The sequence below is a fragment of the Leptodactylus fuscus genome, unplaced genomic scaffold (assembly GCF_031893055.1).
Source record: "Leptodactylus fuscus isolate aLepFus1 unplaced genomic scaffold, aLepFus1.hap2 HAP2_SCAFFOLD_146, whole genome shotgun sequence".
NCBI classification, from domain to species: domain Eukaryota; kingdom Metazoa; phylum Chordata; class Amphibia; order Anura; family Leptodactylidae; genus Leptodactylus; species Leptodactylus fuscus.
The window spans coordinates 1,377-18,848 of NW_027440168.1; the positions used below are offsets into that span (position 1 = coordinate 1,377).

At 44.5% G+C, this 17,472-nt stretch overlaps 1 protein-coding gene across 1 annotated transcript; it reads right to left on the reverse strand.

The window, feature by feature from the left end:
- Window positions 1-1,149: 1,149 nt before the first annotated feature.
- Window positions 1,150-15,649, reverse strand: PCGF1 (polycomb group ring finger 1; the record flags this gene model as incomplete). Its single annotated transcript, XM_075261493.1, has 4 exons — window positions 15,540-15,649; window positions 15,331-15,436; window positions 1,311-1,463; window positions 1,150-1,224 (listed from the first exon to the last, which is right to left on the reverse strand). Coding segments are annotated over exons 1-4 (424 nt in total), but the record flags the coding sequence as incomplete, so codon positions are not given.
- Between the last annotated feature and the right edge of the window lie 1,823 nt (window positions 15,650-17,472).

The following is a 17,472-nucleotide window of genomic DNA, read 5'->3' on the forward strand; positions in this document are numbered from 1 at the left end:
GCCTGTAGTCAGGACATGGGGGCGGGGTAGAGGAGGGCACTGGTACAGCCTGTAGTCAGGACATGGGGCGGGGTAGGGGAGGGCACTGGTACAGCCTGTAGTCAGCACATGGGGGCGGGGTAGGGGAGGGCACTGGTACAGCCTGTAGTCAGCACATGGGGGCGGGGTAGAGGAGGGCACTGGTACAGCCTGTAGTCAGGACATGGGGGCGGGGTAGGGGAGGGCACTGGTACAGCCTGTAGTCAGCACATGGGGCGGGGTAGGGGAGGGCACTGGTACAGCCTGTAGTCAGCACATGGGGGCGGGGTAGAGGAGGGCACTGGTACAGCCTGTAGTCAGGACATGGTGGGCGGGGTAGAGGAGGGCACTGGTACAGCCTGTAGTCAGGACATGGGGGCGGGGTAGAGGAGGGCACTGGTACAGCCTGTAGTCAGGACATGGGGGCGGGGTAGAGGAGGGCACTGGTACAGCCTGTAGTCAGGACATGGGGGCGGGGTAGAGGAGGGCACTGGTACAGCCTGTAGTCAGGACATGGGGGCGGGGTAGAGGAGGGCACTGGTACAGCCTGTAGTCAGGACATGGGGGCGGGGTAGGGGAGGGCACTGGTACAGCCTGTAGTCAGGACATGGGGGCGGGGGTAGGGGAGGGCACTGGTACAGCCTGTAGTCAGGACATGGGGGCAGGGTAGGGCACTGGTACAGCCTGTAGTCAGGACATGGGGGCGGGGTAGAGGAGGGCACTGGTACAGTCTGTAGTCAGGACATGGGGGCGGGGCAGGGGAGGGCACTGGTACAGCCTGTAGTCAGGACATGGGGGCGGGGTAGGGGAGGGCACTGGTACAGCCTGTAGTCAGGACATGGGGGTGGGGTAGGGCACTGGTACAGCCTGTAGTCAGCACATGGGGGCGGGGGTAGAGGAGGGCACTGGTACAGCCTGTAGTCAGGACATGGGGGCGGGGTAGGGGAGGGCACTGGTACAGCCTGTAGTCAGCACATGGGGGCGGGGTAGAGGAGGGCACTGGTACAGCCTGTAGTCAGCACATGGGGGCGGGGTAGGGGAGGGCACTGGTACAGCCTGTAGTCAGGACATGGGGGCGGGGTAGACCTCTAGAGGGTCACCATTGGGCAGACACTAGGGGGCAGCACTCACCCTCCACTGTACTGGTCTGCAGGACACGCTCCAGGCCACGTGACTGGTAAAACTCCCGGATCCGGTTATCTTCATCTAGGACACAATACAGACACTGCTGTCAAGGGCAGTCCTGAGAGGGTAAGAGGCGGAGCTGAGGGGCGGGGGCAGTGACTACTCACTCTCCTGGAGGCGGGGCACCAGCTTGTAGACTATGTCCTGCATAACGCGGTCCAGCTTGAGGTTGAGCAGGGGTTGGGTTTCGTGGATCTTGATATTACACAGTGGACAATACTTACTGGTCTGCAGGTACTTGACTATACAGCTCTTACAGACTGAGGAAGAGACAACAGGGCGGAGTCATCAACAGCCACACCTACTCAAAGAACAGAGAGCTGAGCAGATAGACACTCCATGTTATAGTATATGTGAGGGGGGGGGGGGGGGGGGAGTCCTGTGTATACTATATATATATGGAGGGGGTCCTGTGTATACTATATATATGGGGGCGTCCTGTGTATACTATATATATGGAGGGGGGTCCTGTGTATACTATATATATGGGGGCGTCCTGTGTATACTATAGGACAGCTCATTCTGGGAGACCTGGCACCACATGGGCACAAAGCCCAAGAAAAACTCTCTCCACATCCAAAATGGCAATATCTGGCTCAACTACTTCAGAGGTCTCTACAAAAACATCCCAGAAGAAGAACTAACTCCAGAACAGCAACAGATAATCACCAAACTGAGGGACATGGAGAAAGTCATCAAAGACTTCCAGAACCCTCTGGACTCACCAATCACCATAAAAGATATACAGGAAAGAATTGTCCTGCTGAAAGGCAAAAAGGCCAGTGGCCCTGACGGCATCCTACCAGAGATGATGAAATACAGCCCTCCAGCAATACACGCGGCACTGGCAAAGCTATTCACCCTCGTGCTCAATGCTGGACACTTCCCCGAAGACTGGAACAAAGGGCTCATAACCCCCATCTACAAGAATGGGGACCAATATGACCCCAACAACTACAGAGGGATCTGCGTCAGCAGCACATAGCTGGGGAAACTGTACAACAGCATCATCAATAACAGAATCCTCACCTTCCTCACACAACACGGGGTCCTCAGCAAGAGCCAAGCAGGGTTCATGCCAAACCACCGCACCACAGACCATATCTACACCCTGCACAGCCTCATCAAGACGCACGTCCACAACACCAGAAGAGGCAAGATATTCGCCTGCTTCGTGGACTTTAAGAAGGCGTTTGATTCAGTATGGCACCCAGGCCTACTCCTAAAACTCCTAGAGAGTGGAATAGGAGGAAGAACGTACGACGTCATCAAGAGCTCCTACACCGGAAACCAGTGCAGTGTGAAGGTGAATGGGAAAAGGACAGCATACTTCCAACAGGCCCGAGGGGTCAGACAAGGCTGTAGCCTGAGCCCAACGATCTTCAACATCTATATCAATGAACTGGCTACAGCCCTGGAGACCTCACCAACCCCAGGCCTCACCCTGAACAATCGAGAGGTGAAGTTCCTGCTATACGCCGATGACCTCCTTCTCCTGGCCCCCACCGAGAAAGACCTCCAAGAAAGCCTGTCAGTGCTGGAAAAATTCAGCACCACATGGGCCCTACCCATCAACCAGAAGAAGACCAAAATCATGGTATTTCAGAAGAAGGGCCACAATAAAGCCTCCACCACCTCACAATTCACACTGAACGGCTCCACACTGGAGAAAACCAACAGCTACACCTACCTGGGGCTGGAGCTCAGCCAATCAGGAAGCTTCAAAGCAGCAATAGAAACCCTGAAAGCAAAAGCCTGCAGAACCTTCTACGCCATCAGAAGACAACTGTACCACCTCAAACCACCGGTGAGGGTCTGGATGAAGATATTTGACGCTGTCATCTCCCCGATCCTTCTCTATGGCAGTGAGGTTTGGGGCCCAGCCACCTACCCAGACCAGTCACAGTGGGATTCCAGCCCAACAGAGAACTTCCACCTGGAGTTCTGCAAATACCTGCTCCATGTCCATCGCAACACCACCAACATGGCCTGCAGGGCAGAGCTAGGCAGACTCCCCCTATGGCTCACCATACAGAAGAGGGCGCTAGCTTTCCAGGCACACATCCAGGGGAGCGACTCCTACCACCACCAAGCATGGCTAAGCCACCGGAGCAAGCCAGACACCCCCCAACCAAACAGCAGCCAACCACCAAACCAAAAACTCCAACAGATGATAACCAAGGCCGAAATAAAGGCGACCACAGAGGCAAACAGAGAGCGGTACATTGAAGAATGGAGAAACGAAATAAATAACTCCAAGAAACTCACCAATGTGTACCAATCCCTACAAAGGGACTACACCATGGCCACCTACCTGGAGAGAATACGCCACCCCAAGCACAGACAGACCCTGAGCCGGTACAGACTGAGCGCCCACAACCTAGAGATAGAGACGGGGTGATACAGACAGACGTACAAGCCACGGGAGAAGAGACTGTGCCAGCACTGTGAGCAGGGGGCCCTAGAAGACCAGACCCACTTCCTGCTACACTGCACCAAATACTCAGCTGTGAGGGCCGTCTACTACCAAAGACTCTCTGCCCACATCCCAGACTGGGAGAAGAGGAAACTCTACATCCTACTGGGAGAAGAAGAGGCCACTGTGGAGATCGCTGCCCAATACGTGTCCAGCTGTCACCAAACCAGAGGAAGATGAGACTCCATGGACTGTTATATTTATCCCAATACACCCGCCCCACCCCACCCCCACCTCCCAATATAGCAGTCACCAACGAAGAGGAAGATGAGACTCCACGGACTGTTATATTTATCCCAATACACCCACCCCCACCTCCAACCCCACCCCCCCCCATATAGCAGTCACCAACGAAGAGGAAGATGAGACCCCATGGACTGTTATATTTATCCCAATACACCCGCCCCGCCCCACCCCCACCTCCCCATATAGCAGTCACCAACGAAGAGGAAGATGAGACTCCACGGACTGTTATATTTATCCCAATACACCCCGCCCCACCCACCCCCACCCCCACCCACCCCCACCTCCCCATATAGCAGTCACCAACGAAGAGGAAGATGAGACTCCATGGACTGTTATAACCGAACCCCCCCCCCCCCCCATACCCACCACCCACCCAACCCAACTCCCCCCCCCCCACCCACCCACCCACTTTACTAGCTTTGGCAATGCCAAATACCTATTCGGACGTGCCAATAAAGCATTTTTTGATTTGATTTGATATATATATATATATAGATATATATATATATATATATATATATATATATATGGGGGGTCCTGTAAAGCACTGTATATACATACGGGGGGGGTCCTGTGTAGTACTTTATATATATATGGGGGGGGGTCCTGTGTAGTACTGTATATCTATATGGGGGGTCCTGTGTAATACTGTATATATCTATATGGGGGGTCCTGTGTAGTACTGTATATATATATATATATGGGGGGTCCTGTGTAGTACTGTATATATATATGGGGGGGTGCTGTGTAGTACTGTATATATATATATGGGGGGGGTCCTGTGTAGTACTGTATATATATATATATATGGGGGGTCCTGTGTAGTACTGTATATATATATATATATATATATGGGGGGGTACTGTGTAGTACTGTATATATAATATATATATATATGGGGGGTCCTGTGTAGTACTGTATATATATATATGGGGGGGTCCTGTGTAGTACTGTATATATATATATATATATATATATATATATATATGGGGGGGTCCTGTGTAGTACTGTATATATATATATGGGGGGTCCTGTGTAGTACTGTATATATATATATGGGGGGTCCTGTGTAGTACTGTATATATATATATATATATATATATATATATATATATATATGGGGGGTCCTGTGTAGTACTGTATATATATATGGGGGGTCCTGTGTAGTACTGTATATATATATATGGGGGGTCCTGTGTAGTACTGTATATATATATATGGGGGGTTCCTGTGTAGTACTGTATATATTTATATATATATGGGGGGTCCTGTGTAGTACTGTATATATATATATATATGGGGGGTCCTGTGTAGTACTGTATATATATATGGGGGGGTCCTGTGTAGTACTGTATATATATATGGGGGGGTCCTGTGTAGTACTGTATATATATATATGGGGGGTCCTGTGTAGTACTGTATATATATATGGGGGGTACTGTGTAGTACTGTATATATATATATATATATATATATATATGGGGGGTCCTGTGTAGTACTGTATATATATATGGGGGGTCCTGTGTAGTACTGTATATATATATATATGGGGGGGTCCTGTGTAGTACTGTATATATATATATGGGGGGGTCCTGTGTAGTACTGTATATATATATATGGGGGGGTCCTGTGTAGTACTGTATATATATATATGGGGGGTCCTGTGTAGTACTGTATATATATATGGGGGGTCCTGTGTAGTACTGTATATATATATGGGGGGTCCTGTGTAGTACTGTATATATATATATGGGGGGGTCCTGTGTAGTACTGTATATATATATATGGAGGGGTCCTGTGTAGTACTGTATATATATGGGGGGGTCCTGTGTAGTACTGTATATTTATATGGGGGGTCCTGTGTAGTACTGTATATATATATGGGGGGTCCTGTGTAGTACTGTATATATATATGGGGGGTCCTGTGTAGTACTGTATATATATATGGGGGGTCCTGTGTAGTACTGTATATATATATATATATATATATATATATATATGGGGGGGTCCTGTGTAGTACTGTATATATATATGGGGGGTCCTGTGTAGTACTGTATATATATATGGGGGGTCCTGTGTAGTACTGTATATATATATATATATATATAGTATATATATATATATATGGGGGGTCCTGTGTAGTACTGTATATATATATGGGGGGTCCTGTGTAGTACTGTATATATATATGGGGGGTCCTGTGTAGTACTGTATATATATATATATATATATATATATATATATATATATATGGGGGGGTCCTGTGTAGTACTGTATATATATATGGGGGGGTCCTGTGTAGTACTGTATATATATATATATATATGGGGGGTCCTGTGTAGTACTGTATATATATATGGGGGGTCCTGTGTAGTACTGTATATATATATATGGGGGGTCCTGTGTAGTACTGTATATATATTATATATATATATGGGGGGTCCTGTGTAGTACTGTATATATATATATATATGGGGGGTCCTGTGTAGTACTGTATATATATATATATATATATGGGGGGTCCTGTGTAGTACTGTATATATATATATATATATATATGGGGGGGTCCTGTGTAGTACTGTATATATATATTATATATATATATGGGGGGTCCTGTGTAGTACTGTATATATATATGGGGGGTCCTGTGTAGTACTGTATATATATATATATATATATATATTATATATATGGGGGGGTCCTGTGTAGTACTGTATATATATATGGGGGGTCCTGTGTAGTACTGTATATATATATATGGGGGGGTCCTGTGTAGTACTGTATATATATATATGGGGGGGTCCTGTGTAGTACTGTATATATATATATGGGGGGTCCTGTGTAGTACTGTATATATATATATGGGGGGTCCTGTGTAGTACTGTATATATATATATATGGGGGGTCCTGTGTAGTACTGTATATATATATATATATATATATATATATATATATATGGGGGGTCCTGTGTAGTACTGTATATATATATGGGGGGTCCTGTGTAGTACTGTATATATATATATGGGGGGTCCTGTGTAGTACTGTATATATATATATGGGGGGGTCCTGTGTAGTACTGTATATATTATATATATATGGGGGGTCCTGTGTAGTACTGTATATATATATATATATATATGGGGGGTCCTGTGTAGTACTGTATATATATATGGGGGGGTCCTGTGTAGTACTGTATATATATATGGGGGGGTCCTGTGTAGTACTGTATATATATATATGGGGGGTCCTGTGTAGTACTGTATATATATATGGGGGGTACTGTGTAGTACTGTATATATATATATATATATATATATATATATATATATATATATATATATATGGGGGGTCCTGTGTAGTACTGTATATATATATATATATATATATATATATGGGGGGGTCCTGTGTAGTACTGTATATATATATATGGGGGGTCCTGTGTAGTACTGTATATATATATGGGGGGGTCCTGTGTAGTACTGTATATATATATATGGGGGGTCCTGTGTAGTACTGTATATATATATGGGGGGTACTGTGTAGTACTGTATATATATATATATATATATATATATGATATATATATATATATGGGGGGGTCCTGTGTAGTACTGTATATATATATGGGGGGTCCTGTGTAGTACTGTATATATATATATATGGGGGGGTCCTGTGTAGTACTGTATATATATATATATGGGGGGGTCCTGTGTAGTACTGTATATATATATATGGGGGGGTCCTGTGTAGTACTGTATATATATATGGGGGGTCCTGTGTAGTACTGTATATATATATGGGGGGTCCTGTGTAGTACTGTATATATATATATGGGGGGGTCCTGTGTAGTACTGTATATATATGGGGGGGTCCTGTGTAGTACAGTATATATATATGGGGGGTCCTGTGTAGTACAGTATATATATATGGGGGGGTCCTGTGTAGTACTGTATATATATATATGGGGGGTCCTGTGTAGTACTGTATATATATATATGGGGGGGTCCTGTGTAGTACTGTATATATATGGGGGGTCCTGTGTAGTACTGTATATATATATGGGGGGTCCTGTGTAGTACTGTATATATATATATGGGGGGGTCCTGTGTAGTACTGTATATATATATATGGGGGGGTCCTGTGTAGTACTGTATATATATATGGGGGGGTCCTGTGTAGTACAGTATATATATATGGGGGGTCCTGTGTAGTACAGTATATATATATGGGGGGGTCCTGTGTAGTACTGTATATATATATATGGGGGGTCCTGTGTAGTACTGTATATATATATATGGGGGGGTCCTGTGTAGTACTGTATATATATGGGGGGTCCTGTGTAGTACTGTATATTTATATGGGGGGTCCTGTGTAGTACTGTATATATATATGGGGGGTCCTGTGTAGTACTGTATATATATATATGGGGGGTCCTGTGTAGTACTGTATATATATATATTATATATATATATATATATATGGGGGGGTCCTGTGTAGTACTGTATATATATATGGGGGGGTCCTGTGTAGTACTGTATATATATATATATTGGGGGGTCCTGTGTAGTACTGTATATATATATGGGGGGTCCTGTGTAGTACTGTATATATATATATGGGGGGTCCTGTGTAGTACTGTATATATATATATATGGGGGGTCCTGTGTAGTACTGTATATATATATATATGGGGGGTCCTGTGTAGTACTGTATATATATATATGATATATATGGGGGTCCTGGTGTAGGGTACTGAGTAGTATGTATATATATATGGGGGGGTCCTGTGTAGTACTGTATATATATATATATATATATATATATATATATGGGGGGTCCTGTGTAGTTACTGTATATATATATGGGGGGTCCTGTGTAGTACTGTATATATATATATATGGGGGGTCCTGTGTAGTACTGTATATATATATATGGGGGGTCCTGTGTAGTACTGTATATATATATATATATGGGGGGTCCTGTGTAGTACTGTATATATATATATATATATATATGGGGGGTCCTGTGTAGTACTGTATATATATATGGGGGGGTCCTGTGTAGTACTGTATATATAATATATATATATATATATATATATATATGGGGGGGTCCTGTGTAGTACTGTATATATATATGGGGGGTCCTGTGTAGTACTGTATATATATATATGGGGGGTCCTGTGTAGTACTGTATATTATATATATATGGGGGGGTCCTGTGTAGTACTGTATATATATATATAGGGGGTCCTGTGTAGTACTGTATATATATATGGGGGGGTCCTGTGTAGTACTGTATATATATATGGGGGGGTCCTGTGTAGTACTGTATATATATATATGGGGGGGTCCTGTGTAGTACTGTATATATATATATAGGGGGTCCTGTGTAGTACTGTATATATATATGGGGGGGTCCTGTGTAGTACTGTATATATATATATATATGGGGGGTCCTGTGTAGTACTGTATATATATATATATATATGGGGGGTCCTGTGTAGTACTGTATATATATATGGGGGGTCCTGTGTAGTACTGTATATATATATATATATGGGGGGGTCCTGTGTAGTACTGTATATATATATATATGGGGGGGTCCTGTGTAGTACTGTATATATATATATGGGGGGTCCTGTGTAGTACTGTATATATATATATATATGGGGGGGGTCCTGTGTAGTACTGTATATATATATATATGGGGGGTCCTGTGTAGTACTGTATATAATATATGGGGGGTCCTGTGTAGTACTGTATATATATATATATATATATATATATATATATATATGGGGGGTCCTGTGTAGTACTGTATATATATATGGGGGGTCCTGTGTAGTACTGTATATATATATGGGGGGTCCTGTGTAGTACTGTATATATATATATGGGGGGTCCTGTGTAGTACTGTATATATATATATGGGGGGTCCTGTGTAGTACTGTTTATATATATATATGGGGGGTCCTGTGTAGTACTGTATATATATATGGGGGGGTCCTGTGTAGTACTGTATATATATATGGGGGGGGTCCTGTGTAGTACTGTATATATATATGGGGGGTCCTGTGTAGTACTGTATATATATATGGGGGGGTCCTGTGTAGTACTGTATATATATATGGGGGGGGGGTCCTGTGTAGTACTGTATATATATATGGGGGGTCCTGTGTAGTACTGTATATATATATTATATATGGGGGGGTCCTGTGTAGTACTGTATATATATATATATGGGGGGGTCCTGTGTAGTACTGTATATATATATATATATGGGGGGGTCCTGTGTAGTACTGTATATATATATGGGGGTCCTGTGTAGTACTGTATATATATATATATGGGGGGTCCTGTGTAGTACTGTATATATATATATATGGGGGGTCCTGTGTAGTACTGTATATATATATATATGGGGGGTCCTGTGTAGTACTGTATATATATATAGGGGGGTCCTGTGTAGTACTGTATATATATATGGGGGGTCCTGTGTAGTACTGTATATATATATATATATGGGGGGTCCTGTGTAGTACTGTATATATATATATGGGGGGTCCTGTGTAGTACTGTATATATATATATGGGGGGGTCCTGTGTAGTACTGTATATATATATAGGGGGGTCCTGTGTAGTACTGTATATATATATGGGGGGTCCTGTGTAGTACTGTATATATATATATGGGGGGGTCCTGTGTAGTACTGTATATATATATATGGGGGGGTCCTGTGTAGTACTGTATATATATATGGGGGGTCCTGTGTAGTACAGTATATATATATGGGGGGTCCTGTGTAGTACTGTATATATATATATATGGGGGGGTCCTGTGTAGTACTGTATATATATATATGGGGGGTCCTGTGTAGTACTGTATATATATATATGGGGGGTCCTGTGTAGTACTGTATATATATATATATGGGGGGTCCTGTGTAGTACTGTATATATATATATGGGGGGGTCCTGTGTAGTACTGTATATATATATATATGGGGGGTCCTGTGTAGTACTGTATATATATATATATATATATGGGGGGTCCTGTGTAGTACTGTATATATATATGGGGGGGTCCTGTGTAGTACAGTATATATATATGGGGGGTCCTGTGTAGTACAGTATATATATATGGGGGGGTCCTGTGTAGTACTGTATATATATATATGGGGGGGTCCTGTGTAGTACTGTATATATATATATGGGGGGTCCTGTGTAGTACTGTATATATATATGGGGGGTCCTGTGTAGTACTGTATATATATATATATGGGGGTCCTGTGTAGTACTGTATATATATATGGGGGGGGGTCCTGTGTAGTACTGTATATATATATGGGGGGTCCTGTGTAGTACTGTATATATATATATATGGGGGGTCCTGTGTAGTACTGTATATATATATATATATATATATGGGGGGTCCTGTGTAGTACTGTATATATATATGGGGGGTCCTGTGTAGTACTGTATATATATATATATGGGGGGTCCTGTGTAGTACTGTATATATATATATATGGGGGGTCCTGTGTAGTACTGTATATATATATATGGGGGTCCTGTGTAGTACTGTATATATATATATATGGGGGGGGGTCCTGTGTAGTACTGTATATATATATATATATGGGGGGGTCCTGTGTAGTACTGTATATATATATATGGGGGGTCCTGTGTAGTACTGTATATATATATGGGGGGTCCTGTGTAGTACTGTATATATATATATGGGGGGTCCTGTGTAGTACTGTATATATATATGGGGGGTCCTGTGTAGTACTGTATATATATATATGGGGGGTCCTGTGTAGTACTGTATATATATATATGGGGGGGTCCTGTGTAGTACTGTTTATATATATATATGGGGGGTCCTGTGTAGTACTGTATATATATATGGGGGGTCCTGTGTAGTACTGTATATATATATGGGGGGTCCTGTGTAGTACTGTATATATATATATGGGGGGTCCTGTGTAGTACTGTATATATATATGGGGGGGTCCTGTGTAGTACTGTATATATATATGGGGGGGGGTCCTGTGTAGTACTGTATATATATATGGGGGGGTCCTGTGTAGTACTGTATATATATATATATATATGGGGGGTCCTGTGTAGTACTGTATATATATATATATGGGGGGGTCCTGTGTAGTACTGTATTATATATATATATGGGGGGTCCTGTGTAGTACTGTATATATATATGGGGGGTCCTGTGTAGTACTGTATATATATATATATATATATATATATGGGGGGTCCTGTGTAGTACTGTATATATATATATATATGGGGGGTCCTGTGTAGTACTGTATATATATATATATGGGGGGTCCTGTGTAGTACTGTATATATATATAGGGGGGTCCTGTGTAGTACTGTATATATATATGGGGGGTCCTGTGTAGTACTGTATATATATATATGGGGGGTCCTGTGTAGTACTGTATATATATATATGGGGGGTCCTGTGTAGTACTGTATATATATATATGGGGGGTCCTGTGTAGTACTGTATATATATATAGGGGGGTCCTGTGTAGTACTGTATATATATATATGGGGGGTCCTGTGTAGTACTGTATATATATATGGGGGGTCCTGTGTAGTACTGTATATATATATATATGGGGGGTCCTGTGTAGTACTGTATATATATATATGGGGGGTCCTGTGTAGTACTGTATATATATATGGGGGGGTCCTGTGTAGTACAGTATATATATATGGGGGGGTCCTGTGTAGTACTGTATATATATATATATGGGGGGTCCTGTGTAGTACTGTATATATATATATGGGGGGTCCTGTGTAGTACTGTATATATATATATGGGGGGTCCTGTGTAGTACTGTATATATATATATGGGGGGTCCTGTGTAGTACTGTATATATATATGGGGGGGTCCTGTGTAGTACAGTATATATATATGGGGGGTCCTGTGTAGTACTGTATATATATATATATGGGGGGTCCTGTGTAGTACTGTATATATATATATGGGGGGTCCTGTGTAGTACTGTATATATATATAGGGGGTCCTGTGTAGTACTGTATATATATATGGGGGGTCCTGTGTAGTACTGTATATATATATATATGGGGGGGTCCTGTGTAGTACTGTATATATATATATATATATGGGGGGTCCTGTGTAGTACTGTATATATATATATATATATATGGGGGGTCCTGTGTAGTACTGTATATATATATATATATGGGGGGTCCTGTGTAGTACTGTATATATATATATATATATATATGGGGGGTCCTGTGTAGTACTGTATATATATATGGGGGGGTCCTGTGTAGTACAGTATATATATATGGGGGGGTCCTGTGTAGTACTGTATATATATATATGGGGGGTCCTGTGTAGTACTGTATATATATATATGGGGGGTCCTGTGTAGTACTGTATATATATATATATGGGGGGTCCTGTTTAGTACTGTATATATATATGGGGGGTCCTGTGTAGTACTGTATATATATATATGGGGGGGTCCTGTGTAGTACTGTATATATATATATATATGGGGGGTCCTGTGTAGTACTGTATATATATATATATATTGGGGGGTCCTGTGTAGTACTGTATATATATATATATATGGGGGGTCCTGTGTAGTACTGTATATATATATATGGGGGGTCCTGTGTAGTACTGTATATATATATATATGGGGGGTCCTGTTTAGTACTGTATATATATATGGGGGGTCCTGTGTAGTACTGTATATATATATATGGGGGGGTCCTGTGTAGTACTGTATATATATATATATATATGGGGGGTCCTGTGTAGTACTGTATATATATATATATATGGGGGGTCCTGTGTAGTACTGTATATATATATATATATGGGGGGTCCTGTGTAGTACTGTATATATATATATATGGGGGGTCCTGTGTAGTACTGTATATATATTATAGGGGGTCCTGTGTAGTACTGTATATATATATGGGGGGTCCTGTGTAGTACTGTATATATATATGGGGGGTCCTGTGTAGTACTGTATATATATATATATGGGGGGTCCTGTGTAGTACTGTATATATATATATGGGGGGTCCTGTGTAGTACTGTATATATATATGGGGGGGTCCTGTGTAGTACAGTATATATATATGGGGGGTCCTGTGTAGTACTGTATATATATATATATGGGGGGTCCTGTGTAGTACTGTATATATATATATGGGGGGTCCTGTGTAGTACTGTATATATATATATGGGGGGTCCTGTGTAGTACTGTATATATATATATGGGGGGTCCTGTGTAGTACTGTATATATATATGGGGGGGTCCTGTGTAGTACAGTATATATATATGGGGGGTCCTGTGTAGTACTGTATATATATATATATGGGGGGTCCTGTGTAGTACTGTATATATATATATGGGGGGTCCTGTGTAGTACTGTATATATATATAGGGGGGTCCTGTGTAGTACTGTATATATATATGGGGGGTCCTGTGTAGTACTGTATATATATATATATGGGGGGGTCCTGTGTAGTACTGTATATATATATATATATATGGGGGGTCCTGTGTAGTACTGTATATATATATATATATATATGGGGGGTCCTGTGTAGTACTGTATATATATATATATATGGGGGGTCCTGTGTAGTACTGTATATATATATATATATATATATATGGGGGGTCCTGTGTAGTACTGTATATATATATGGGGGGTCCTGTGTAGTACAGTATATATATATGGGGGGGTCCTGTGTAGTACTGTATATATATATATGGGGGGTCCTGTGTAGTACTGTATATATATATATGGGGGGTCCTGTGTAGTACTGTATATATATATATATGGGGGGTCCTGTTTAGTACTGTATATATATATGGGGGGTCCTGTGTAGTACTGTATATATATATATGGGGGGGTCCTGTGTAGTACTGTATATATATATATATATGGGGGGGTCCTGTGTAGTACTGTATATATATATATATATATGGGGGGTCCTGTGTAGTACTGTATATATATATATATATGGGGGGTCCTGTGTAGTACTGTATATATATATATGGGGGGTCCTGTGTAGTACTGTATATATATATATATGGGGGGTCCTGTTTAGTACTGTATATATATATGGGGGGTCCTGTGTAGTACTGTATATATATATATGGGGGGGTCCTGTGTAGTACTGTATATATATATATATATATATGGGGGGTCCTGTGTAGTACTGTATATATATATATATATGGGGGGTCCTGTGTAGTACTGTATATATATATATATATGGGGGGTCCTGTGTAGTACTGTATATATATATATATGGGGGGGTCCTGTGTAGTACTGTATATATATATATATATATGGGGGGTGCAGATACTTACAGGTGTGCAGGCACTCGGTGATGGTGGTGGCGTCTATGAAGTACCCGGCGCACAGGTAACACACGATGTGCTCATTCAGCTCCTTGATTTTCACCTTCACCACCTCCTGCGGAGAGTAAGAGAGTAATAATAGCGGGGCGGCCTCAGCCTGGAGGGGGCGCTGGGGGGGGGGGTCACTGGGGTCGGGGGTCACTGGGGTCGGGGGTCACCTCGTTCCGCAGCGGGTCCATCTTGTACACGGACTGCAGTTGGTTGCGGAGCCGCATCGCGATCACCATCGCTCCTTGTGCAGCCGCCATGTTCCCGCCTCTGACGTCACTTCCGGGAACCCAGCGTCAGTGACAGCTTGGAAACGTTGCTATAGAAATGAGGATGGTCACGTGGCGCTCCACAGGTCACGTGATTCTTGCCGCTATAAGAGTGATGAGGATGCCCCGCCCACTAGCGGTCATTGGCGGGATTACTGGAGTATGGAAAACGTCCCCTCCTGATTGGTGCAGTGACGAGGCTCCCCCTCCTGATTAGTGCAGTGACGAGGCTCCCCCTCCTGATTGGTGCAGTGACGAGGCTCCCCCTCCTGATTGGTGCAGTGACGAGGCTCCCCCTCCTGATTGGTGCAGTGACGAGGCTCCCCCTCCTGATTGGTGCAGTGACGAGGCTCCTCCTCCTGATTGGTGCAGTGACGAGGCTCCTCCTCCTGATTGGTGCAGTGACGAGGCTCCCCCTCCTGATTGGTGCAGTGACGAGGCTCCCCCTCCTGATTGGTGCAGTGACGAGGCTCCTCCTCCTGATTGGTGCAGTGACGAGGCTCCTCCTCCTGATTGGTGCAGTGATGAGGCTCCTTCTCCTGATTGGTGCAGTGACGAGGCTCCCCCTCGTGATTGGTGCAGTGACGAGGCTCCTCCTCCTGATTGGTGCGGTGACGAGGCTCCTCCTCCTGATTGGTGCGGTGACGAGGCTCCTCCTCCTGATTAGTGCAGTGACGAGGCTCCCCCTCCTGATTGGTGCAGTGACGAGGCTCCCCCTCCTGATTGGTGCAGTGACGAGGCTCCCCCTCCTGATTGGTGCAGTGACGAGGCTCCTCCTCCTGATTGGTGCGGTGACGAGGCTCCTCCTCCTGATTGGTGCAGTGACGAGGCTCCCCCTCCTGATTGGTGCAGTGACGAGGCTCCCCCTCCTGATTGGTGCAGTGACGAGGCTCCCCCTCCTGATTGGTGCAGTGACGGGGCTCCCCCTCCTGATTGCTGCAGTGACGAGACTCCCCCTCCTGATTGGTGCGGTGACGAGGCTCCACCTCCTGATTGGTGCAGTGACGGGGCTCCTCCTCCTGATTGGTGCGGTGACAAGGCTCCACCTCCTGATTGGTGCAGTGACGAGGCTCCTCCTCCTGATTGGTGCAGTGACGAGGCTCCCCCTCCTGATTGGTGCAGTGACGGGGCTCCACCTCCTGATTGGTGCAGTGACGAGGCTCCACCTCCTGGTTGGTGCGGTGACGAGGCTCCACCTCCTGATTGGTGCAGTGACGAGGCTCCTCCTCCTGATTGGTGCAGTGACGAGGCTCCCCCTCCTGATTAGTGCAGTGACGAGACTCCCCCTCCTGATTGGTGCGGTGACGAGGCTCCTCCTCCTGATTGGTGCGGTGACGGGGCTCCACCTCCTGATTGGTGCAGTGACGAGGCTCCTCCTCCTGATTGGTGCAGTGACAAGGCTCCTCCTCCTGATTGGTGCGGTGACGAGGCTCCCCCTCCTGATTGGTGCGGTGACGAGGCTCCCCCTCCTGATTGGTGCGGTGACGAGGCTCCCCCTCCTAATTGGTGCAGTGACGAGGCTCCTCCTCCTGATTGGTGCAGTGACGAGGCTCCCCCTCCTGATTAGTGCAGTGACGAGACTCCCCCTCCTGATTGGTGCGGTGACGAGGCTCCTCCTCCTGATTGGTGCGGTGACGGGGCTCCACCTCCTGATTGGTGCAGTGACAAGGCTCCTCCTCCTGATTGGTGCGGTGACGAGGCTCCCCCTCCTGATTGGTGCGGTGACGAGGCTCCCCCTCCTGATTGGTGCGGTGACGAGGCTCCTCCTCCTAATTGGTGCAGTGACGGGGCTCCTCCTCCTGATTGGTGCAGTGACGAGGCTCCCCCTCCTTAT